The sequence below is a fragment of the Panulirus ornatus genome, chromosome 19 (genome assembly GCF_036320965.1).
Source record: "Panulirus ornatus isolate Po-2019 chromosome 19, ASM3632096v1, whole genome shotgun sequence".
Taxonomy (NCBI): domain Eukaryota; kingdom Metazoa; phylum Arthropoda; class Malacostraca; order Decapoda; family Palinuridae; genus Panulirus; species Panulirus ornatus.
In genome coordinates this window covers 69,201,020-69,225,615 of record NC_092242.1, presented here as the reverse complement: position 1 = coordinate 69,225,615, position 24,596 = coordinate 69,201,020, and the positions used below count along the sequence as shown (strand labels likewise).

The 24,596-nt window shown below is 41.3% G+C and overlaps 1 protein-coding gene across 1 annotated transcript in view; it reads left to right on the top strand.

The window, feature by feature from the left end:
- Positions 1-24,596, top strand: part of LOC139755658 (uncharacterized) — a 159,841-nt gene that overhangs the window by 14,020 nt on the left and 121,225 nt on the right. The window contains exon 2 of the mRNA XM_071674287.1: positions 4,553-5,051. Within this exon, the coding sequence (XP_071530388.1) occupies positions 5,000-5,051 (52 nt within the window). The 5' untranslated portion in view covers positions 4,553-4,999. The remainder of the gene's footprint in view (positions 1-4,552; positions 5,052-24,596) is intronic.

The window sequence follows — 24,596 nt, the reverse complement described above, 5'->3', positions numbered from 1 at the left end:
TTTGCATTGTGTTTTAACTGAGTATTCCTATTTGATTATTACGGGAAAAGAGTCTTACACTCTTGTATACACTCTTATATGTGTACATACTCACAGACACCCCAACTTAAGCCAATGTGTTTGTGCGTGAAAGGAGTTCATCATGTAAGCTAAACATCCTATGTGTTAGTTAACGTATCATGAAGACGTGTGTGTGTGTGTGTGTGTGTGTGTGTGTGTGTGTGTGTGATGGGGCAAGCCTTACACACAAGAGATCCTGTGTGTCGAGTTTATCCACCCTGTAAGTTGAAGAAAATTTGTATGTTGATACATCTTGCTGTCTGAGCATCCTGTATGTGCTCCACAGGCCTCGAGGTACTGTATAGGAAGGAGCTCATTTTTCAGGACAAAGGGGTGTCATATTAAGAGGCAGGCTAAAAGAGGGTAGGAAGGGCACATCCTGGGTCGTGGTGGTGTGTTGTGTTGCCCTTGATACCTGATGTGTGGGAGCAATGCTGGGTGGGGCAGCAGGGGTCGTGGTCAGGAGGTACACATCACCATCTGTATCGCTGCTGTTTGCACATCTCGAGAACAATAAAATGATAATAAAGCTCACGATATAGTATGCTCAGGTGCCACATTCGAAAATGATACATGTATACATGCAGACCTTACTCGAAAAAGCATTTATTAATCGGTTGTTAGAGATCATTTCAACTCGAATAAAGCTTAACCTGTCATGATACTTTCGCATATATAATTAGAAAGATTTCCCAGGATGATCTTGTGTTATGTTACATGGACTTCGACACCGTCACAGATAGCCGACTGAATCTCAGGAAGAAATTTTGCACGACAGATTTCTGGCATGCAACTGCAAAGACTGGCAGACAATGTGATCGTTCATTTGTTGAATATCAAGTGACTAATTTCTCATATGGCTGTGTTCATTACGTGTGTAAAGTAACGCTTGCCACATCACCCTGGCCCGAGGTGGTGGGAATCCATTTCCACTGGAGATCTGACAAAAGCAAAACCTTTATCTCACTGTGCGTGGCAAACCTTTCACCGGAGCTCTAACAACCATAAGTATGTCGGCCATACGGGTAAACCACTTCTGTACCGCAGATAAACTAGCATTTCAGGTTGTTAGGGTCGGTATGGCGAAGGACTGTACAAATGACCTGTACAGTGGACTGTACCAGCGGACTGTAGGTCAAGACGAGTGCCAGAGGAGGAGTTTAGGACAGCAAGCAGGAAGCCTGCAAAGTTGGTGGTTGGGTGGAGGTCCTTACTGCTTGTAGGTGGGACCTCTTCTTGCAAGCAGGAGCCTGCTCCAATATGGCTAGGGGCTTGGTCTAGCCGTGCTTAGGGTGCTCCTGTGGCCCCACAGACGAATGTGCTGTGGATGAATACCCTTGAAACCCCAGCTGACGTTAGGATCATTTGCAAACACGCGAGAATGTCAAGGTTTGCGTCTCGATCCACAAATCATACGGGTCCGTGTTCCAGGTTCGAATCCCCAGCTTGTTCACAGCCAGTCGAGCTGTTCGTCTTCCTGTTTGGGCACGATCGATCATTATGAAGAATTTAAGGATTTCCTGAAGTTAAAACTTTAAGAAATTTAGCTCCCGTTCATAACTCAGAGTAATATCCTGATGTATACAACACCATCAACAAAACATACCATATTCACATGTACAAAGAACCCAGTGGTTGCCATGAAAATGGTCGACCATCCAATAATGCATGACTGTAAACATGATGGCGAATGGTGCGTTTCGCCTTACAGATTTCCCTTGAGGATTTACTGGATATAAATGATTACACTTACATGTCGTTACCTTTTTCCTATCTTGTAATATCTGTTTTTTTTTTTTTTTACTTTTTGTTCGATGATTTTTGGTTATTATTTGTGTACATATTGTCCTCCACCTCCGCCAAGGTTCTGCTACGCACCTAAATTGGTTATGTACTTGTTGCTCTTTCACCTCCACCTGGTTCATTTTTCTTCTGCATATGTCCCTTGTGGTGTCTGTTTCACATCCTCTTGAGACATATTTCCTGTTTCACATTCATCTACGTTGTAGATTATGTTCCACATCCATCCAAGTAATGGTTTCTGTGAACACACACACACACACACACACACAAGTATACGTGGCAGAAGCGAGGCAACCTCTCGCTGTCTACATGAGACAACGCGTCACACATTAAAAGATCTTCCTCATCGATAGTTCTTTTCTTCAGTTTCCTTTCTCTCTTCCTCCATTCGTCATATAGATCACTGGTGTCTTTCCCTTCCATCTTTATTTCTAAATTCTCTCTCTCTCTCTCTCTCTCTCTCTCTCTCTCTCTCTCTCTCTCTCTCTCTCTCTCTCTCTCTCTCTCTCTCTCTCTCTCTCTCTCTCTTAATTTTCATCTGTATTACACTGACACATCTGTCCTTCAGATATCAGTTCCTTTCTTCTTCTTCTTCTTCTTCTTCTTCTTCTTCTTCTTCTTCTTCTCAACGGTCAGTATCCTGCTTCTTAGTGTTTCCCAGATGCTAACATTTCCCCGGTTTATCCTTTCTCTTCTTCCACTCCTTCGTTCAGTCATGGTTGTGCTTCCCCTTCCTTCTCCTCCTCAGTGCATATATTCCAATTCCTCTAACTCTCTTCTTTCTTCCTAAACCCGCACTTCCATCATCCTCTTCCTTGAGCTAACGTACATCTCCCCCCCCCCCCAACTATCCCCCAACACCCTACCACCCACCACCCACCCTTTGCGCTGCAAAATGTTCCCTACCAAAGTTCGTCTTAACGACTTAGAAGACGCATAACTCTCTCATCTCTCGAGCTTTTAAAGTGACGATTCGAGTACCCGAAGGGAAAAAAAAGTCACATCTGCAGTTTCCCTTTTTTCCCTTTTTCTTTAACGCGTTAAACTTCTTCAAGAAGTTTTGAATCGCCTTTTGTCTCGGGACGACTCGGCGGCGAATTCTAATTATGTGCCATATCCCAGCTGGTGAGGGATGATGGGCTGCCAGAAATAAAGCCCTCAAGTCAGATAGTATAACGGTGAAGCTTCGTCTTGAGGAAAAACCCAAAAAACAAAGACTATTCATTTATGCAAATATATCAGTAAATTTCATATATTGCGGGTATGTGAGAAGAGATGAATACAAGCATATATATATATATATATATATATATATATATATATATATATATATATATATATATATATATATATATATATAATCACATTTCCAGTTTAATATTTATCATATAAATTTTACCACAGTAATCTGTGAGTTTCTGATATCTTCCATTATCAATAACAGCCTCTAAAGAACCTGGGAATCTGTTGATGTTTGATATCCTTTGTATTCCTCTGTATTTTTGGATCTTACTAGAGAGGAGATGAATACATATATAGTAGATCAATACCTGATCAATCACTAGTCCAGGTTTGTATTAATCATCTTAGTGGAGAGGAGATGAATACAAACAGATAGACATAGATCAATGCCTGATTAATCACTAGTGTAGGTTAATATTAACTATCTTATGAGAGGAGATGAATCAGATGTAGATAGATCAGTACCTGGTTAATTACTAGTCCAGGTTAATGTTATCCTTCTTTCTGGAGAGATGAATACTAACAAATATATAGATAGATCAGTACTTGATTTATAACTAATGTAGATTAATAGTATCCTCCTTATACCCGATGCTCTGGATAATGACCAATGTAAGGGAAATTACCTCCGTAATTAGACCCTAATGACAAAACTTTTTTACCCGGGAAACTTTTGGTGTCCCGACTCGTTGATTAAGCAAACCGGAAACCAGTCCGAGGAACTTGGCAAAGCTTTGATGTTGTCGTTTCATTCTTGCAACCTTCAAGCTTGCTTCTTTCAGGAAGATTTTTAATTTTTGTCATTAAGGACGTTTCTTTCATGAAGTGTCTACTCCTCTCATGAAAAGCTTACTTCTTTCATGAAGATCTTACTTCTTTCACTAAGGGCTTACTTCTTTCACGAAGATCTTGCCTCTTTCATTAAGAGCTTACTTCTAACAGTAGCTTACGTTTATCATTAAGAGCTTATTTCTTTGATCAAGAGTTCAATTCTTTTAGTAAGGTCTTATTTCTTTTTATGAAAAGCTAACTTGTTTCATTCAAAGCTTACTTCTTTCACTAAGACCTTACAAGCTTCGTTAAGAACGTCTTTCATCATAAGATAGCGTTTACCTTTTATTTTTTGAAGAAAGAAATAACATTATTTGATTAAGGTACCTTAGGATATTGTATATAGAAGTTTTTTGTACATGAAGGAATGGAAAGTGTCTCTGTGTAATTACATGTTTACGTATAGCCTGTTTATGATTCGTGAAGCATTTGATGGTTATCAGACACACACACACACACACACACACACACACACACATACCGAGCATACTTAAATGTAAGAAGCTGTATGATAATAGAATATGTTAAATATATGGGGCCCTTATAGAGGTTAACACTCCCGTGCTGTACAAATAGGTACTCGATGTTTTACGTACTGTATCAATTTCTTTTACAGGTTGTACGGAGGAACACGTCGTCCTTAACGAATGAAGCAGTATTCAGGAGACACTGAATGGTTGCATCCAAAAATGAATGAATGTCCTTACCCCTAGAAGAAATACAAAAGATGCATAAAGACCTTTTAGAGATCACACAACCTCGTGCAATGATATCATTTGTGTGTTCAAGTGTCGAGCAGATTTCAAATGCAGTTGAATAATCTGTGGAAATAGATTATTCACGACAGTTTCTGCGCTCAGTGTTTGCGATGGAGTCTTGCGTTAATGAGAACAAACATCTTGTGACGGCGCTAATAGAGACCGGGTGGAAAAGTCTGGCTGAAGGGCGTTATGTAACAGATATATTCCTCAAAGTTTACGTGTTTTATGTAGATAAAGTGAAGAAGTAACTGTGCTCCAGGCTTTTCAAAAGTAATGGTTGGCATTCAGAGACATCAGAGAAAATGGAGACGCAAGAAAAGCAAGACGTCGACAGAAAACGGCCCAAAGAGCAAGGTAGGTGAACAGAAATTAGATTTACTTCAGTATTTTTCATAGATACAGAAAAAAGATGATTAGATCTCTGTGACTCTGCTGGGAATGCAGAGGTCCTTATTTTCTTTTATAGAAGTAATGAATGCAATGTGACTACTGCTTTAAGGTTATACTAACTTAAAATGGAGCTGATAAATATTTTGCTCTGATCTAGGATTGAACTGTTGAGATGTTGATTTGGGTATTATAACCTATATATGTTTTTAGTGCCAGGTCGTTCTAGTAGTTGGTAGACTTAGAAACTATGTTGCCATATTCGTCACTGACATATATATATATATATATATATATATATATATATATATATATATATATATATATATATATATATATATATATATATATATACTCAGTCACCAGCTTCTGCAGTTTCTCACATGAATCAGCCACCAGCGCTGTATCATCAGCGAACAACAATTGACTCACTTCCCAAGCTCTCTCATCCCCAACAGACTTCATACTTGCCCCTCTTTCCAGGACTCTTGCATTTACCTCCTTTACAACCCCATCCATAAACAAATTAAACAACCATGGAGACATCACACACCCCTGCCGCAAACCTACATTCACTGAGAACCAATCACTTTCCTCTCTTCCTACACGTACACATGCCTTACATCCTCGATAAAAACTTTTCACTGCTTCTAACAACTTGCCTCCCACACCATATATTCTTAATACCTTCCACAGAGCATCTCTATCAACTCTATCATATGCCTTCTCCAGATCCATAAATGCTACATACAAATCCATTTGCTTTTCTAAGTATTTCTCACATACATTCTTCAAAGCAAACACCTGATCCACACATCCTCTACCACTTCTGAAACCGCACTGCTCTTCCCCAATCTGATGCTCTGTACATGCCTTCACCCTCTCAATCAATACCCTCCCATATAATTTACCAGGAATACTCAACAAACTTATACCTTATACCTTATGCCGTATGAGTTTGGTAAAGTGTGTGGAAGAAGAAAGTTGAGAGTAAATGTGAATAAGAGCAAGGTTATTAGGTACAGTAGGGGTGAGGGTCAAGTCAATTGGGAGGTGAGTTTGAATGGAGAAAAACTGGAGGAAGTGAAGTGTTTTAGATATCTGGGAGTGGATCTGTCAGCGGATGGAACCATGGAAGCGGAAGTGGATCATAGGGTGGGGGAGGGGGCGAAAATTTTGGGAGCCTTGAAAAATGTGTGGAAGTCGAGAACATTATCTCGGAAATCAAAAATGGGTATGTTTGAGGGAATAGTGGTTCCAACAATGCTGTATGGTTGCGAGGCGTGGGCTATGGATAGAGATGTGCGCAGGAGGATGGATGTGCTGGAAATGAGATGTTTGAGGACAATGTGTGGTGTGAGGTGGTTTGATCGAGTAAGTAACGTAAGGGTAAGAGAGATGTGTGGAAATAAAAAGAGCGTGGTCGAGAGAGCAGAAGAGGGTGTTTTGAAATGGTTTGGGCACATGGAGAGAATGAGTGAGGAGAGATTGACCAAGAGGATATATGTGTCGGAGGTGGAGGGAACGAGGAGAAGAGGGAGACCAAATTGGAGGTGGAAAGATGGAGTGAAAAAGATTTTGTGTGATCGGGGCCTGAACATGCAGGAGGGTGAAAGGAGGGCAAGAAATAGAGTGAATTGGAGTCATGTGGTATACAGGGGTTGACGTGCTGTCAGTGGATTGAAGCAAGGCATGTGAAGCGTCTGGGGTAAACCATGGAAAGCTGTGTAGGTATGTATATTTGCGTGTCTGGACGTGTGTATGTACATGTGTATGGGGGGGGGGGTTGGGCCATTTCTTTCGTCTGTTTCCTTGCGCTACCTCGCAAACGCGGGAGACAGCGACAAAGTATAAAAAAAAAAAAAAAAAAAAAAAAAATATATATATACTACATAAAGTGATATGATGTTACAAAATAACATTATGGATGAGTTTGCGTCTCAGTTCAATTTATCGAACAGAAATCCAGGGTACAAGGAAGAGATGTAGACCGAGAAATGGCTAGATGATAAGAGAGAACCTACTGGGGCATGGGATATATGAGGTGAGGATGCTAGGGGAATGATTGGAAATTGGATGTAATGAGGGCATGTTCTGGAGGGAGTCATTGCAAGTGGAAGTTTGCATTCCCCTGACGAATTAGTTTAATGCGTAAAGTGAAAATGCAAGATCACTTATATAAATCTGGGAATTCATGTTTCACTCTCGGGATGTGTACAAGATATTTGAGAGGTCAGGCGTACCCAATCCATCCAAGGGAATTCGAAGCTGAGTTAAGTGGTGGTAGATGTATAGGTTGGTGGTGATGTCGAAGGCCATCTGTGTATTTTGACTGAAGTCTTTCCTCTTTCATTAAAGGGCCGTATGACACTCTCAATCTCGAGTACTTTTAGTAATTGACTCAGAGTTTTCACTGACCATTTGGCAGTGCAGCCTTTTCCAGAGATTTGTGATTTGATTAGTTGATCTTTTCCTTGCAACTTTTATCTCGCGCATGGCTTCATGGATGATCTAGCAGGAGTGAATGACGATGAAAAAACTTGAAATTCGGCTACTTAGCAGACCACAGGCACCGTCCGTGCCTCTGCCTGGCCAAACAGTCTTTATTTATGAGACGATTAATGAAGCCACCACGGGTTATGTTTGTGTTGATGCCACAATCAGTAATGTTTCCTTGTGTTTACTGTTGTCTGTATTCCTTTAACATTATCCTGTCACAGGGCTGACAGAGTCGGGGTCACCACTCCGCCACAATATACCAGATATCGATCAACAGCTCACTTGTAGTGTCTCATTGATCGAGTCCATCTAGACTGAAAGTGGCGCTGAAATTTCGATCGTTCCCATATCTGTCGCATTTTTTAATGCTTTGGAAAAATGAAGAAAATATTCAGCCTGAGCCTTTCTCCTTCCCTGAGAGTGTACTATCGTATGTTTGATGATAAGTTGGGCCATCCAGTCGTTTTCTCTTAATTATCTCGAGTCTATTTACTGGTTTCTCTTGATAGTAAGTCTAATGATTACAAGGTAAAGTTAGATGGTTGAACGAGTTATATGAGTGATTACATGGATGATGAGATTTGATGGAATTTATGAGAAGAGACTGAGAAAGAGAAAAGAAAAAGTAAAATACCTCTACTTGGAACCTTTTTTAATTTCCTTAAGGTTGACTTGTTTTGTATAGTATTACGTATAGTCACCAGTTACTCAAGTCTCAACACCCTTCAGCATCCTCTGCCTAAGAAAGGCCTTCAGTGCTTATCTTCGTTGAACCAGTCTTCAGATATGTTTTGGTTAACTGAGTGAAAACGTGAAAAGTCGGGTCGATGTTCTGACCCGTTATATCCATATTTATATTATACTTTGGGGTCTACCATCTCCAGAGTCTTTGAGTCTCGTCTCAGCTCCTATCTCCTGAATCATGTCGAATCTCACATTCTGGTCTTTGATGATCAGTACGATTTTTTGCAAAGCGATGCCCATCTCTAGGGGTATCCTGTCTTGTTCGACCAGCATCTGGTCATCCTCTTGGAGAGACTTTAGGAAATACCAGGTCGTAGTCCTTGATATCTCTAAAGCCTTTGAGAGGATTTGGTATAAAGTTCTGATCTTCGAGTTTGATTTTCAACTTTCCTTCACTCAAACTGTTCACTTAAATCCAGCTTGAGCTCGGGTAAGTCCATTTTCAGTAATTGCTGGTGGAAATGTACACATGACAGTGTGCCATCTGAAAGGTACTGTAACTGACACAGGGATTTGTACGCGGGCTGTGACTCCAGTAACAAGGGGTAAAATACTGTAAGCAAACTTATGGTTTGTGCTTTTAATGATCTGTTTTTCGGGTGTGTTCCAACATTTTAATCAAAGTTTTTAGCTGCGTCAATTAATGTGTAGTATAAACATGTACGTAAACTTGCCATTTGTTTCAGAGGTGAAGAGTGTGTGATGTTCTTAAATATCTCCGTCAGCCTGCAGGAGGCCCTTAACTGTCTCTTCTAATTTATCTGGTTGTTTATCTGATCTTCCCGTATCGTAATCAATATCATGGACGTCCACGTCGGTGTTAGTTCCAACATCGATATCCATTGGGGAAGACCTGCATATAAACCTTTTATGTGCAGTCCACATTTTATATCCATTATTACTGAATTTAAGTCTAGTGCCTAATGGTGCGTGAGTACTGTATACTTCTCTATTGGTAAATTCAGTTTCGTTGTCGAATATGTTTATAATTCTTTCGAACAGATAATAAGAAGGCTAGTGGAGAGAGAGCGAGGTACTTTTTGAAAATTACATCATGCGGCACCGAAACCCATTAGTCACCTACTACACAAGACACACATCCTCCGTGTATGGTAGTGATGGCACGCCAGAGAACGGTTGCCTCTCATTAACAAGGGCTCGTAGCAAGGCTTGGGGAGCTGGTAGATCTTTACACCCACTTATTAAGATCATCTAAGACCTGCTATATGTATGTTGAATAAAGTGATTTAATCGAATGGTCGAATTCAAGGAATCACGGGGTTCTGTAAGAAAATAACAGCATATATATATATATATATATATATATATATATATATATATATATATATATATATATATATATATATATATATAATATATATGTGTGTGTGTGTGTGTGTGTGTGTGTGTGTGTGTGTGTGCGAGTACTCGTATTTGAACTCAGTTTAGTGGCCATGACTTGAGGGTACTTCACAGTTCATACTTGCAAAAAATCTTAGAAATAAAATCTTTTTTCATCATAACATTTTCATTACGCGCGTAATTCCAAAATTCTAACAAAATATGGGTAAATTTCTGAAATATTTGATTCACTAAGAGTCATACGATTGTATAACGAAACTGACTGTACACAATATTGCCGTAACTGGGAATGTTGGATTAAATTCTTCGGTTTTCCAGCGGATATATCTGATAATCTCAGATATTCAAAACCTTTTTTTCTAGTAGCAAATTGCGTACTGTGTTGACAGAAGCGGAGGTGACGCTTCTGTTGTTCACTGAATAAACATGATTTTATCGGCGCGTGTGAATCGGTTCATTCATATTGCATATCATTCATTCCCTGGTCTACTGTATTTAATTGGACACGATACCAGATCTTCGTATCAGGTTTGGTCAACTGCGATTAAAGTTGCCTTTATAGGATATTTTATGATATTTCTGTCTTTGGGCAAAACAAGTAAAATGGATTATCTCGTCTCCATGATGTGTGTGAAATAAAGACAACACATAATTAAGATGTGAGCTGGTTGGTTGCCATGAAAGTACTGTTTAAAGCTATTTTACGAATTTTCTTGGTCTTGTATGTCTAGGTATGATAACGCACATTATGATTTGACGTACATTCCTCTGTTGGCTTTGGAATTATGTAGACTATGAATGAAAGAGTCACGCTGGTGGAGTATATAAGAAAGGTGTATTGCGATTACTTAGATGTACTTGGAATACAAGCGGGAATACAGTGTTACAACTTGTACGATTTTTTATAGTTGGTTTGAACTGACTTGTTTATGTTGCGTCCTCGAGTCTTTGTTATGGACGTGTGCATGTTGTGAATACGTAGGTGTTATGGACAAATGGGTGTTGTAGACATCTGGTTGTTGTGTGCGTATGGGAGGTGTGGACATGCGGGTGTCTGGACATTTAGGTGTTTTGGACTTCATCAGGGGATAGGACGCCCCAAGGAAGTGAGTCGGATGCTGTTTGCGGATGACGCGGCTCTGGTGGCAACTTGCGTGGGTGGTGGGTCTTTGGATTAGATGCGTTGCAAATGACAGCCAATGAGTGAGTGTGAACAGATGAATACCGTTTCTTCTTCTGATTTTTGTGCTCCCTTGCCAACGTTGGAAACGGCGAACAGGCATAAGATTTTTTTTTTTTTCATTTATCTGTTTCAGCGTATGTGAACAATGTTACCAGAATCCGACCAGGTTGAGAAGACCCCCACCCCACCCCCACCACCACCACTAACACCACATCTCTTTAGTGTCATCATAAAAGGAATGATTCTAGACAGTATTACCAGTGTACAATACGCTAGAGGAATTGATTGATGCATACATAAGCTCCATTATGGCTGAATGATCGATTGATACGAATGCGCAACGATGGTTGTGATACAAATTACGAATTAGTCGTGAGAAATATTCGTAAAAGAAAGACGAGGGTTTGAATACTTCTAAGCCCATATTTTGCTCCTGACACATCTGGTTTGGTACTACAAACTACTTTTCATTCTAAATGAAATTATTACTTTTTCCCAGCCGACCTGTAACTACTGTAAATTTTATGCACCCTCCTCTTTGGTTATTTATGCTAAGCAGTTGGACCGTCTCCCAGTGCTGAATTATCTTTTTGAGCAATAACCTTCGCCCAGAGCACCAGCAGGAGCAGAAGCAGAGGCAGCGGCAGCGTTCTTTGAATCACTGCTGTTGGGAATATTAAAGCCATGGAAGTATTCATATTTTCCGCTATCAAATGTTTCACGCCACCTGGGGGAGGGTATGGGGTTGGGGCGGGGTTGGGGTGGGGGTAAGAGAAAGTCTTGCCAAGTCTCGGAAACTGTGATGAGGCCCAAGTCTTACAAGTTGCATAAAGCCTGGAAAGTCTGGTCTTCGTCGGCCGTAGTGGTAAAGCACGACGTTGGGGACATTCCTAACATGCTCTCTCTCTCTCTCTCTCTCTCTCTCTCTCTCTCTCTCTCTCTCTCTCTCTCTCTCTCTCTCTCTCTCTCTCTCTCTCTCTCTCTCTCTCTCTCTCTTTCTCTGTTTATATCTTTTTCCCTCTCAGACAAATGTTTTCAGTGTCACATACTTCAATCTGTTTCTTGTCTTCATCTCTCAAGCACGGCGGTACGACCCTCGAGCACGACGTTATAACCCTCGAGCACAAGGGTTCGACCCTCGAGCACGACGGTATGACCCTCAGCACGACGGGACGAGCCTTGGGTATGATGGCAGGTGGCGCCAACGTACCGTCAACGGCGAGGCTCTTCATGCCCAAGGGTCGTACCGTACTATTTACTAAAGGGTTCGTACCATCGTGGTCAAGGGTTCGCACCGTCGTGGTCAAGGGTTGGATCGCCTTACTAAGGAGCAGTTGAAGAAGATTTCACACGTCATCACTCACAGCCTGAGGCACACACTCATAACAAACCTTCTCCCCGGCGGGTCCTCATACTCAGCCTTCTGTATACACTTCAACTGGCCCTCACGCTCGACCTTCTGCGCATTATCTAACTCGCCCTCTCGCTCGACCTTTATCCTGTCTTCCTCGCTCGCATTCTTATTTTCACCACCATGAGACACCTTACCCGCCAATCTCTATTAATTCATGTATTGCACTCATTACACGTGGTGAATACTTGGTGAAGTCTCTGAGGGTCTTCTTCCCCTCACAGGCAGGGCTAGGCTCAGGCTGCTGGGTTGTGTCGTTGGTCGACTAAAACTATTATCATGAATGAATGCTCAAAATAAGCATCAAAATATATAGCATAAAGTCCCACTTACGATGATTCGTGTTTAGATTTTTTTCTCGGGAGGCATTGACAAACGCTACTCACCTTCATTAAGTAATACTATAAATCATCTACTTAAAGCCTGGCCAGAGGCGTTACTTTAGCAGCAGAAGCCACAAGTTTAATAATCTATAGGAGTTTTAATCATTTATGTAAATGTTTACACTTAAAAAAGCGAATCAAAGTAATGACGTAGTGTAGTATTGATGGTAAGGAGATAATCTATGTCACTATTGTGTATTGAGAACTCAAACCTTATCGACATCTACGACTAGTGATAAAGATAACCTAAAGAGATCGTTCACTCAGAAAGATAGCATCAGTGTGTTATCAGCGTATTAACCATTTTCACAGAATATTCATTGCAATGAAAGTCAACTGGGGTATTCTGTTCCACCACCAAATACTGACAGAAAAACCCGACCCAAGCATTAAACGATTAAAGCAGATAAGAATACATGTAACGCTAACCAGACGCCATATGCTTAGCGCATCTCAGGAACAGTGGGATCCAAGCCGTTCAGTGGGAGGTCGGAAGACCGACCATGAAGCCCCTTCTAGTTATGCGGCACAAGACAAAGTCCCCTCAGTGTCCGCACAACACCGCCCCTTCATGCCACTCCTTCATGCCGCCTCTTTCGTATTCACAGTCTCGAGTTAAGAGATCATTCTGCAGAATGTGAAGACGAGTGTTGAGTTAAGAGATCATTCTACAGAATGTGAAGACCAGTGTTGAGTTTTTTTTCATATTTGTTCAGGACTTTGAGGTCTGGAATGTAAGTTATTTGATACCTTATGTATCTTACGAGGACGATATGGATCTTATCAGATATGAATTTGTTATGTGATTTTAGTCTTGGACTGACATGGTGCTCAGGGTTGAGTGTCGAGATAGCTTTATTCATACCACTCATCAGTGATCGTTAGGTCTGTTTTTATGAGACCAATACGTGGTTGAGCTCAGATTTTAAAGGTACTATATAACCTGAGGGTCACCGGAAGAATGAATATTGGACATGCAAAGTACGAGTGAATATTAAGGGAAGGAACAGATCTGCGTTATACAGTAGTTATGGGTAACCATACCAGAGTGAATATGTTTACTAATAGCTCGAGGTTACGTGACTGCTTGTGTAGATGATTTAGACGCTTACTTGGTGTGAGGGAGGCGTTGTGTGCAGCGTCGGCGGGGTGACACGGTACGCCAGAGCAGTTATCATGCATTTCATTGTACCGTAAACAGCATTCAGTTGCCTATGTTTAAGGTAACATTTTTCTTCCTTCATGAACAGTTATCCATCGACAGTTTACCCATCATATACTTAAGGGAACAATTTTTCTTCCCTCTCGAAAATTTTTCCATGGACAGTAACCCCATATTCTTCAACTCCTGAAGGTGAAACGCCTTCCTCCCCCAGCTTGAGAGAACCCTCTTTAGTTCCCTCTTCATCTTGGGTGCACGTGACCACACAGCTCGGGTTGAGGAACTCCATACTAACGTCCTGCTTTAGTAAACTCATACCCATTGTCGAGCCGTCAGGCCTAAAGCTTCTTAAGGGATGTGCGCCGTCCCACATTCAGGAAACATTATACACTTCTGATACCTCTTTGTCTATGAGATTTAAGGAGTTGTCGTCCCCCCACTTTTTTTTTTTTTAACCATTTCAGATTTCTTCATTACCGATCCTCCGTCTTAAGGTTGAGGCATTGTATGTCCCACATTTGTTAAATAGCCTTCTAGGTGGTTGATATGCTACAACCATCTTGATTCTCATCAACAAGACCTGCTGCTTCGTTCACTCGTTTAAAACTCCTCTTAAAAAATAAATATATATATATATATATATATATATATATATATATATATATATATATATATATATATATATATATATATATATATATATATATATATATATAAATATATATATATATATATATATATATATATATATATATATATATATATATATATATATATATATATATATATATATATATATATATATATAGATATATATATATATATATATATATATTTGCTTATCTTATGTGCCATATGAAAGTTCTATACATTTCTCATTTTGCTAAAGGCCTTTCGTATCTCAGCTTCCTTCCCACTACCGCCTCCAGCACACACATCAAAAGCACTTTTCTTGCACCTTTCCTGATTTACTTTGCTTTTCTTCCTCACTGCAGGGTGAACTCTAGCCAATGCACTACATCAGGTACGTTTTTATAATCACGGCAGATTTTTCGGTCGTCATAGTCCTGCAGAAAGTTCTGTTTCTCTTCTTACAAAGGAATACAAAGGAATTCCAACATCAACAGACCACTGGGTCCCTTCGAGGCTGTTTGTGATAGTGGAAGACATCAGAAACTCACAGATTAGTGTAGTAAAAGTTAGAAGACATACAGATAATTCAGAGAATAACCTGCAAACTGTCAGTGTGACTAAGGAGACGCGGATAATGTTTGTTGTGGACCTGAAGCGAAATGTATGAAGTATTTCTGTTATGATAAGTATCTACAGTACTGCTTTTAACCACTCTTGTTGGTAAATCATTCCGTATGGTAACAATCCTGATGAAGAAAATGTACTTCACCATATTCGCAATAAGCGTTTTTAAACAGACGGCTGATTTGCTACTGCCGTTTTGATACAGAAATTCTCATCAACAAACTGTCTCTGGTTAAAGCCCAAGATCTCTTCAGATGATGTATGGAATCCATTTTCTTCGCTTAGCTTTTTCACAGTTTTAATCACCTTAGCTTCGACAGTTGTCTTCTTTAATGTAGTTTTCTTAGTTCTCGTCCACACAGCGCGTTCATCATCAGAACAGCTCTTAGCCACTTCTCTGTGCAGGTGTCTTGCGCTTCTGTTGTACAGATACCTCGACCCACATCACAATCCACCGTTGTATTGTTGTGCCTTCAGTTCTTCCGTTGTGCCGTTGTTCTGTTATGTAGGTACTCCCCCCCCCCACCCACCCACCCACACACACACACACACACATCACACTGTACCGTTGCCTAGCTTCTCCCATCGTTTTCTCCTCAGTTCACAACGCAGCGTTGCCTCCTATAGATCACCCCACCACTCACCGTCTCCCCTCTTTCTTTTTTTTTGGGGGGGGGGGGGGGAGAGAGAACGCGCCGCTGCCTGCCTGCCTTCCTTCGCCCACAAAACTTATCCCCGTTAACGGATGAAGAATGTCGTCCCGTTAACGGATGAAGAATGTCGCCCCGTATGTTGGATAGAAGAAAAGAAAATAAGTTAGAAAAGACCTACTCTCTCCTCCTTTCCGCCATACGAAAGGCTAAACAAGGCGTTGATGATTTTCCTCATAGAATTCACAAAATATTCCCATCTATTCTTCCCTGGGAGGAACGTTTTTACCTGAACGACTTCGTTGTCCCCACTCTCTCTCTCTCTCTCTCTCTCTCTCGCGCGCGCGCGCATTTGTCTGGGAAAAGAAAAAAAGTTGGTAGGTTTGCGGCCATAAAGACGCAGGTACACAATGGCGTCGCGGCTTTTATAAAATATGTAATTCTAGAGGGCGACGCATCCACCTTTTGTGTAGTACTACGTCTGTTGAAATTGTACTTTATATTTACGTTGAAAAGAACCAGACCCAGTTTTCTTTGACAACACACACACAGACACACAGACACACACACACACACACACACACATAATATATATATATATATATATATATATATATATATATATATATATATATATATATATATCAATTTTATGATTTTTTTATATTATAAGATACCGTTTGAGTGATCGTAATGAGATTTAAATTTAAATGTTTCCGTTGTAAAATGATTTGCTATTCCCATCTCGTTTGTGCCACCAGTTTCAACAAAGAGGTAAAAACGGGAGGAACTTTCTGAAATTATTATTTACCCGCGCCCGCCCAACCCATAGGAATACTGAGCTTAATTCAACCGTAAATTGGATATTGATTTTAGATCTCTCATATACTCGGTTAACAGTTAGATATTAATATCTGACATCTCACATACATGGTTAGTTAGCGCTCGAGACACGGAGAATAAAAGCCACTTGACTTAGTTTATGTGGATGACATAACCGAGAACATCAGGTGAATAGATTCATGTGGATTAATACATTTGAGAACTCGGTAAATTACATCTATGTGCATTGACGCATCCGAAAACATCAGTTGAATAGATTAATGTGGAGTGATACATCTGAGAACTCCGATTGAGTAAGTTTATGTGAATGAACATATCCGATAACACCAATATTAAGGAGGTAAGATCATTCATCTGGAATCAACAGTTGAGATTATTATAATTGGCATTTAGTAGCTTGCTCAAAGTAAACATGGGAACATCCAGCATTGACAATAATTTTTGAAATATATATATATATATATATATATATATATATATATATATATATATATATATATATATATATATCCATTCAAACTTACCTCCCAATTGACTTATCCCTCAACCCTACTGGCCCTAATAACCTTGCTCTTATTCACTTTTACTCTCAGCTTTCTTCTTTCACGCACTTTACCAAACTCAGTCACCAGCTTTTGCAGTTTCTCACCCGAATCAGCCACCAGCGCTGTATCATCAGCGAACAACAACTGACTCACTTCCCGAGCCCTCTCATCCACAACAGACTGCACACTTGCCCCCTCTCCAAAACTCTTGCATTCACCTCCCTAACAACCCCATCCTTACACAAATTAAACAACCATGGAGACATCACGCACCCCTGCCGCAAACCGACATTCACTGAAAACCAATCACTTTCCTCTCTTCCTACATGCCTTGCATCCTCGATAAAAACTTTTCACTGCTTTCAGCAACTTGCCTCCGACACTATATACTTTTATTACTTTCCACAGAGCATCCCTATCAACTCTATCATATGCCTTCTCCAGATCCATAAATGCTACATACAAATCCATTTGTTTTTCTAAGTATTTCTAACATACACTCTTCAAAGCAAACGCCTGATCCACACATCCTCTACGACTTATGAAACCACACTGCTCTTCCCCAGGGTGATGCTCTGTACATGCCTTCACCCTCTCAATCAATACCCTCCCTTATAATTTCCCAGGAATAAACAAACTTATACCTCTGTAGTTTGAACACTCACCTTTATCCCCTTTGCCTTTGTACAATGGCACTATGCATGCATTCCGTCAATCCTCAGGCACTTCACCATGAGCCATACATAAATTGAATATCCTCACCAACCTGTCAACAACACAGTCATCCCCTTTTTTTAATAAATTCCACTGCAATACCATCCAAACCTGCTGCCTTGCCGGCTTTCATCTTCCGCAAAGCTCTCACTACCTCTTCTCTTTTTATCAAATCATTCTCACTGGCCCTCTCACTTTGCACACCACCGTGCGGGGGGAGGGGTTGTCATTTCATGTGTGTCGGGGTGGCGACGGTAATGAATAAAGGCAGCAAGTATGAATTATGTATATATATATATATATATATATATATATATATATATATATATATATATATATATATATATATATATATATGTACATCGGAGCCTGAACATGCAGGAGGGTGAAAGGAGGGCAAGGAATAGAGTGAATTGGATCGATGTGGTATACCGGGGTTGACGTGCTGTCAGTGGATTGAATCAGGGCATGTGAAGCGTCTGGGGTAAACCATGGAAAGCTGTGTAGGTATGTATATTTGCGTGTGTGGACGTATGTATATACATGTGTATGGGGGTGGGTTGGGCCATTTCTTGCGTCTGTTTCCTTGCGCTACCTCGCAAACGCGGGAGACAGCGACAAAGGAATATATATATATATATATATATATATATATATATATATATATATATATATATATATGTATACGTTGAAGCGTATAGGTATGTATATGTGCGTGTGTGGACGTGTATGTATATTCATGTGTATGTGGGTGGGTTGGGCCATTCTTTCGTCTGTTTCCTTGCGCTACCTCGCTACCTAGCCCAAGCCAGGTACTTAGTCTAACGACCAAATCTGTAGGTAGGATGAACAGCTGTCGTGCGAGATGTAGGTGATGGCTGGGGAGGCTCTGTGCCTCTTGATTGGTGATGTAAAGAGGAAGTGAGGATTAAGTTGTTTGTCTTCATCTCTGTCTAGCACTTTCTACTGCATAGTGGGTGAGGAAGAAGAGTAGAGAGAGGGAGATGTGTAGGTGAGTTGAGGCAGAATGAAAGTTGAGCATATGTTCTTGAGTGTCGGTGTAGAGGGAGGACAAAAGTCTTGAGTCAGTGAAGACTGTAAGACGACAGCTGGATGGTCTCAGGGCGGTAAGGTGTTCCATTCAGGTTAGTGTGATGTCTGAAGTGAAACTAAGGAGCTTGGTGGACTGCGAGTCAGCAAGGTTGTAAGGGGCCTAATAGGACAATAGTGGGTTGTAGGCAGAGTTGATATGCGTGACAAGGGTCTTGGCGTGTTTGATGGAGTGAGTTTTAGCAGTGGTCTAATCTGGTGGCTAGTGAGGTTTTGAAGGGCCTTGTAGTTAGATCTATCGACGTTGCCGGTACCTATAGTAGAGGCGTCACAATAATTCTATCAAAATTTTACTCTAATTGTATCACTGATAAGGATGAAGAAGCACAAAGATCTCATCAAGAGGTTAGAGACAGCAAGGCAGAGGTGGTCCCCTGAAGCGTACAGCCTGAAGACGCTCGCCTAGGAAGTTTTCAAGCCACACTGTGAATGAGGGCGATTCATAGGACAAAGTGGATTGCTATGTTGAATATTTTATTAAAGTTAACTAAGACGAAAGCCTTGGTGAAGTCCACGGATGTAAGAGATACACAGGCCTTACGTCTCTTTGAGTTAGATTGATTAAGACTATATGACTGAAGAGTCGGAGGGCGGTGGAAAAGGTCTTCATATTACCGAAGTGATAAGGATCTATGGAGCCAACGGTGTCTTTGTAAATCCTGTCAGACCCTGGGTGATGACAGTGTATATTAACTGACTTGAGAGACTGTGGACATATTGAGTCTGGTATTGGGAAGACGTATGAAGTCTTCCAATCAGCGAGGTATTTTGATTGCTGCAGAGAGGCATTGAAGATGGGGCAGAGGGTTTGGCCCTACCTATCTTTCTACCCTTGGAGACCTTTCCTTCTTTCGTGGTGCTCCCGCTGCACTCAGGGAACCAGCCACATCACAATACGTATGAACAAAACATTCACAAGTCTTCTGCTCACATTGTCACACAAAATTCGTTTGAAAACAGAGCTTCCTGGACGCTACGGGAGCGAGAACCTGGGACAGGAAGGACAAGGTGTGTGTGTGTGTGCCAGCAGTTAGAATGCGAGCGAGAAATCCATTGCGATAAGGCTATATGATCGTCAGTAGACGGAGAGGAGTATCGTATGGTCGAAGAACTTATCGCTTTTAAGGAGTCTGACATTTCGCTTCCGAATTTAGTGCAGCTTCGGAGCTATATAATACACTGCCCAAGTTAAATGAAATGAATAACGGAAAAAAGTATCTTTTTTACATCGTTATATGAAAAATCATGTGAACTGGTGTGTTTACTATGGACATGGACAGATATTTTAGGAAGATAGTACACTATCACTGACTGGACACAACATCAAAGATATTGTGTTTAGACTTCTTACGAGTATGTTATCTTATAGTCTGAACTAAGAAAACAATAATCCTCTGCAGGCTTAAAGCAATGTGAATTATACTGAAGTTTACTTTCTTCATTTATGCTAAAAAAAAGGGGAAACAATATTGCTCATTCTTCGGAACCCTGAGAGAGGGAGGAAAAGAGGCGTTGGACGTCATCTCGGGCGTGTGGTTCCCGCACGGCGGTGCAGCAACAGGACGCAACTGGTCAAGCTCAATCAGAAGTCAACTAACGCCTGTTGGCTTCTGTTTGTGCTCACGCCCAAAAGCAAGTGTGCTTTCAACTATATAGGCTTCGTGAAGTTTTATAAAGGTGTGTGGTTTGTTTTTACAGGGCAGAGGATCCTCCATGGGTGTGCATTTAATGTGTTATATAATTCATTTCATGACTCACAAGGCTTTGTTATACTAACTTTTGCGTTAACTGTATCTACTTGTGTTAATGTCAATCTATCTATTCTTATAGGAATTATCTTTCGTTCTACGTAATACGTCATATGTTTTTACACAAACTTCAATAGCTCTTATACATTATGTTTATTTTCGACGCTAAGTCCATTTTGTCGACTTAACGCAAAGTGCTGTTTTGGAGAGTGGATATGAATGGGGTACTGCGCTGTGAAAGGAGAGGTCGACGATGTGAAAGATGGAGCGCTGAATGATGGTGGCGTGTAAAGAGTATGGTCGGGTGGAGAGAGAGAGAGAGAGAGAGAGAGAGAGAGAGAGAGAGAGAGAGAGAGAGAGAGAGAGAGAGAGAGGTGTCAGAGTGAGTTGAGTGAGAAGGAATGTTGGGTAGGGAAAGACATTGTAAAGGAATGCCTCCATGAGATCTTTCACATGTATAAGGGCGTGTATGAGAGTTTATGTGTAAGAGGAATGCGTGGGTAATGAGTAAGTACATGAGGAGTTTACATACATGAGGAGTGTTTATAAGGCTTTGCGTGTATAAGGATTACTTGGATGAGGGATACATGTGTGAATATTTCGTGTATGAGGAGTACATGTATGAGGAGAAAGTGCAAGAAGTATGCGTGTATGAGGAACACGTTCATGAGGGTGTGTTGGTGGAATGGTCTTCAGGCATGATCCAGGATTACCCTTAGTGGACACTTCAGGAGAAGCCCAGCACTGGGAGAGGACATACCAAAGTACAGATTACAATCACTTCGTAAATATGTATCAAAGTAGAAGGAGTACCGAGCTGTTCTGAGGATTTACGGCCAGCGAACAGAACTGCGGTAATTGAGATGGAATAAGAGGCTTGTAAGCGTGGATATGGAAATGTTGAAAAGCCTTAAGAAACCCACTTCGTCATCTAGGGAACCAGATGGAGAATGTTGACAAGAGGTGTGCCGTGAAAGGTGATAAATGGATGACAGGCTGCAAAGGCTGTTTGAATGTGAAAAGTAAAGGGAAAGTGCGTGTACACAGGAGAGATGTAATTGGGACAGCTTTTGTACCTTACCTGAATACACGACACTGGATCACTGCCCTGGTTGGGAAATGGAAAGTATAGTGCAGGAGGTGGGAACGGATTTCCTGAGAAAATGTTATGTAGCGTTGGCTGAGCTTTGCTGAGTGAGGAATGCAGAGACGCTGGAGGAATGCGAGGTTAAAACTCAATTTATGACGACTTAGAAAGAGCAAGAGAATGGATTCCAAGTTGTTTGAAACTCAAAGGTTACCGTAGGAAAGCCAGTGCAGACTGTAAGATGGATTAGCATCAGCAAGGAAAACATGAAAGACATAAATCATACGTGTTGATAATATAAGTACGTGTTAGGCTGGCGAGAGAACAATTTTTGTTGACTGAATTATTTTTGCTTCAAAATCCCTGAGATTCGATGAACTTAAGGTGATGGAAGGTAGTGTAAAGCTTGTGACTTTCAAGTAACGTTTATAGTATCTGTTCACGGACAGTTACATAAATTGCTTGATAAACAGTCTTATAGAGAAGAGAAAGTGTTTAGTGGGAGTCGTGAGTGTTGTCTTGTCACCAGCTTCTAAAACAAATCCTTCAGTCATTGCATCAGACTTTGCTGTCTTATATCACCTACTGTAGTGGAGTCGTATGCTTAGACATCTAACACCATTTGCTGGCTGCAGTATCAGCCACTTATCAATGTTCATTACGACTTCTATGGCGGTATCTCGATAGTTCATGATGTGGTGTACAAGCTACATTTTGCAGTTACCATACACCATGATGATGTTTTGTACGGTGCATCATTACCTAAATCACTGTTGCTGACACATCATTTCTGGCATGTGAGTCAACCATCGCTATTTGCAGATCAGCTACACAACTGCTCCTTCTAGTGTACCAGCCCACCATCACTGCTGAAACTTTGGCCCACCGTCTTTGCACCACCAGCAGTGCAGACCTGTCACCTCACCACTGCTCACGCAGCAGAGAATGCATTAGCTTCACCATCCCTGCTGGCAGACATCAACCTGACTTACCACTGGTTCTATACAGTATCTCCACTATCACTTCCTCGATGCTTCACCAACCATTACCAATGACACATCGGCCCACTACTCACAGTTGCTAACACGCATCAAACCACATCTTCACTTCTGACGTCATAACCCACACCCTTACTGGTGGTTGGTGGACGAAAAGGAAGCACTGATAGCCAGGGTGGGTCTTCAGTATAATGGAGACCCGTGACGGAGGCGAGAATTAAATGTACCAAAGCTTCACGGTCCGTAGCATCAGAAAAGAGCTTCGATTTGAACACCATCCAGGAAACAGTGGATCAGTTGAAAGTATCAAGATTCTCTGTGGTACTGAATATCCTACTTTGCGTATGTTCGGAAGACGTGTTCTGTCCAGACTGGTTAATAGACTTATTACTTGCGTTTGCATGGTTATCTGACTGTGTTGGGTGTTGAGTAGTACCTAAGAGATTTAGTCGTCATAAATGCACACCGGGACACAAACAGTAGGAAGAAGCCAGCGTTTCTTTAAATCTGCATAATTTATGCCAGTTTCATACAGCCTTCGTCTCAGAACTCTCGACTGTAATTCTCGATTAACTTAGAGCTACAATCATGTTATCAAAAACCATACAGTAGTGTCTACATCCTCATCTTTCACCTTTATTCAGTTATCACCACGGGGCCATTATCCTTTTCGTTTTTAGCATGGTCTACGTTAACATAAGTTAAATAGTGCGCATTTACTGCAAGGAATCACATCATACAGTCAGTCCCCTTCACCATTCGTACTATCACTATCCAAATACGTAATCATATAACCCTTCCTTCAGTGCGTGTTTGTATGCTCTGATTACACCGGGACTTCGGCCCACTTCAGTAACTTTCCTAATATCTGCACGTACTTGTAATTCCATATACGCGAGTATGTCGAGTACCTGTATTATCTTCCCTACGCCGTATCACGCGAGCTGATGGGTAAAGTGACTAAAAGCCAACGAATCACGTAACCAGGTACACCGCTACATCTGTGGCTTAGAGGGAAACATTGTATCTTAACCACCAGAGCCATAGATGCCACCTCCTCCACTACCACCACTTAGACCACTTCGCCGCCACTTCCCGATGTTTGTGCCGTCATCGCCACCACCTGACGCACAAGTCCATTCGTTCCCCGCCGTGTTTTAATCAGTCACGACAGGAGACGATAGATCAAGGCTTAGTAGAGGAGGGGGAGGAGAGAGAGAGAGAGAGAGAGAGAGAGAGAGAGAGAGAGAGAGAGAGAGAGAGAGAGAGAGAGAGAGAGGAGACGATAGATCAAGACTCAATGGAGGAGGGGGAGAGAGAGAAAGTATGTCTATTCATCTCTAGGAGGGAGATATAGAGGGTAGGGGGAGGGATGGAGATTGGGGGAGAGCAGTAGGAGGAGTGACGAGGCTGTGGAAAAGGGGGGGGGGGGGGACCTGTGGTAGAGATTACAGCGGGGGTGGGGTGGGGGGAGTCCATCGGGTACCGGCAGCGGATGGGGCAAGGGAATGTTTACATTTGCTGCAGGGGTGCATAATGAGAGAGAGAGAGAGAGAGAGAGAGAGAGAGAGAGAGAGAGAGAGAGAGAGAGAGAGAGAGAGAGAGAGAGCCAGTGTTTCTACCTAGGAATACGTACGACGAGGTTTTGCGATTAGGCATGGCTAGTAGGTATTGCTTAAGGCGTATCCTATTTGGCTCACAGCGATCATTTTCTGCTGCTACGCACATTGCATAGTTATCTATCATGGCTTTATCCGGAACAGTTTTTAGATTAAATGTTCTCTTAAAGTTGTCAGTATTCTAAACCATACAAATT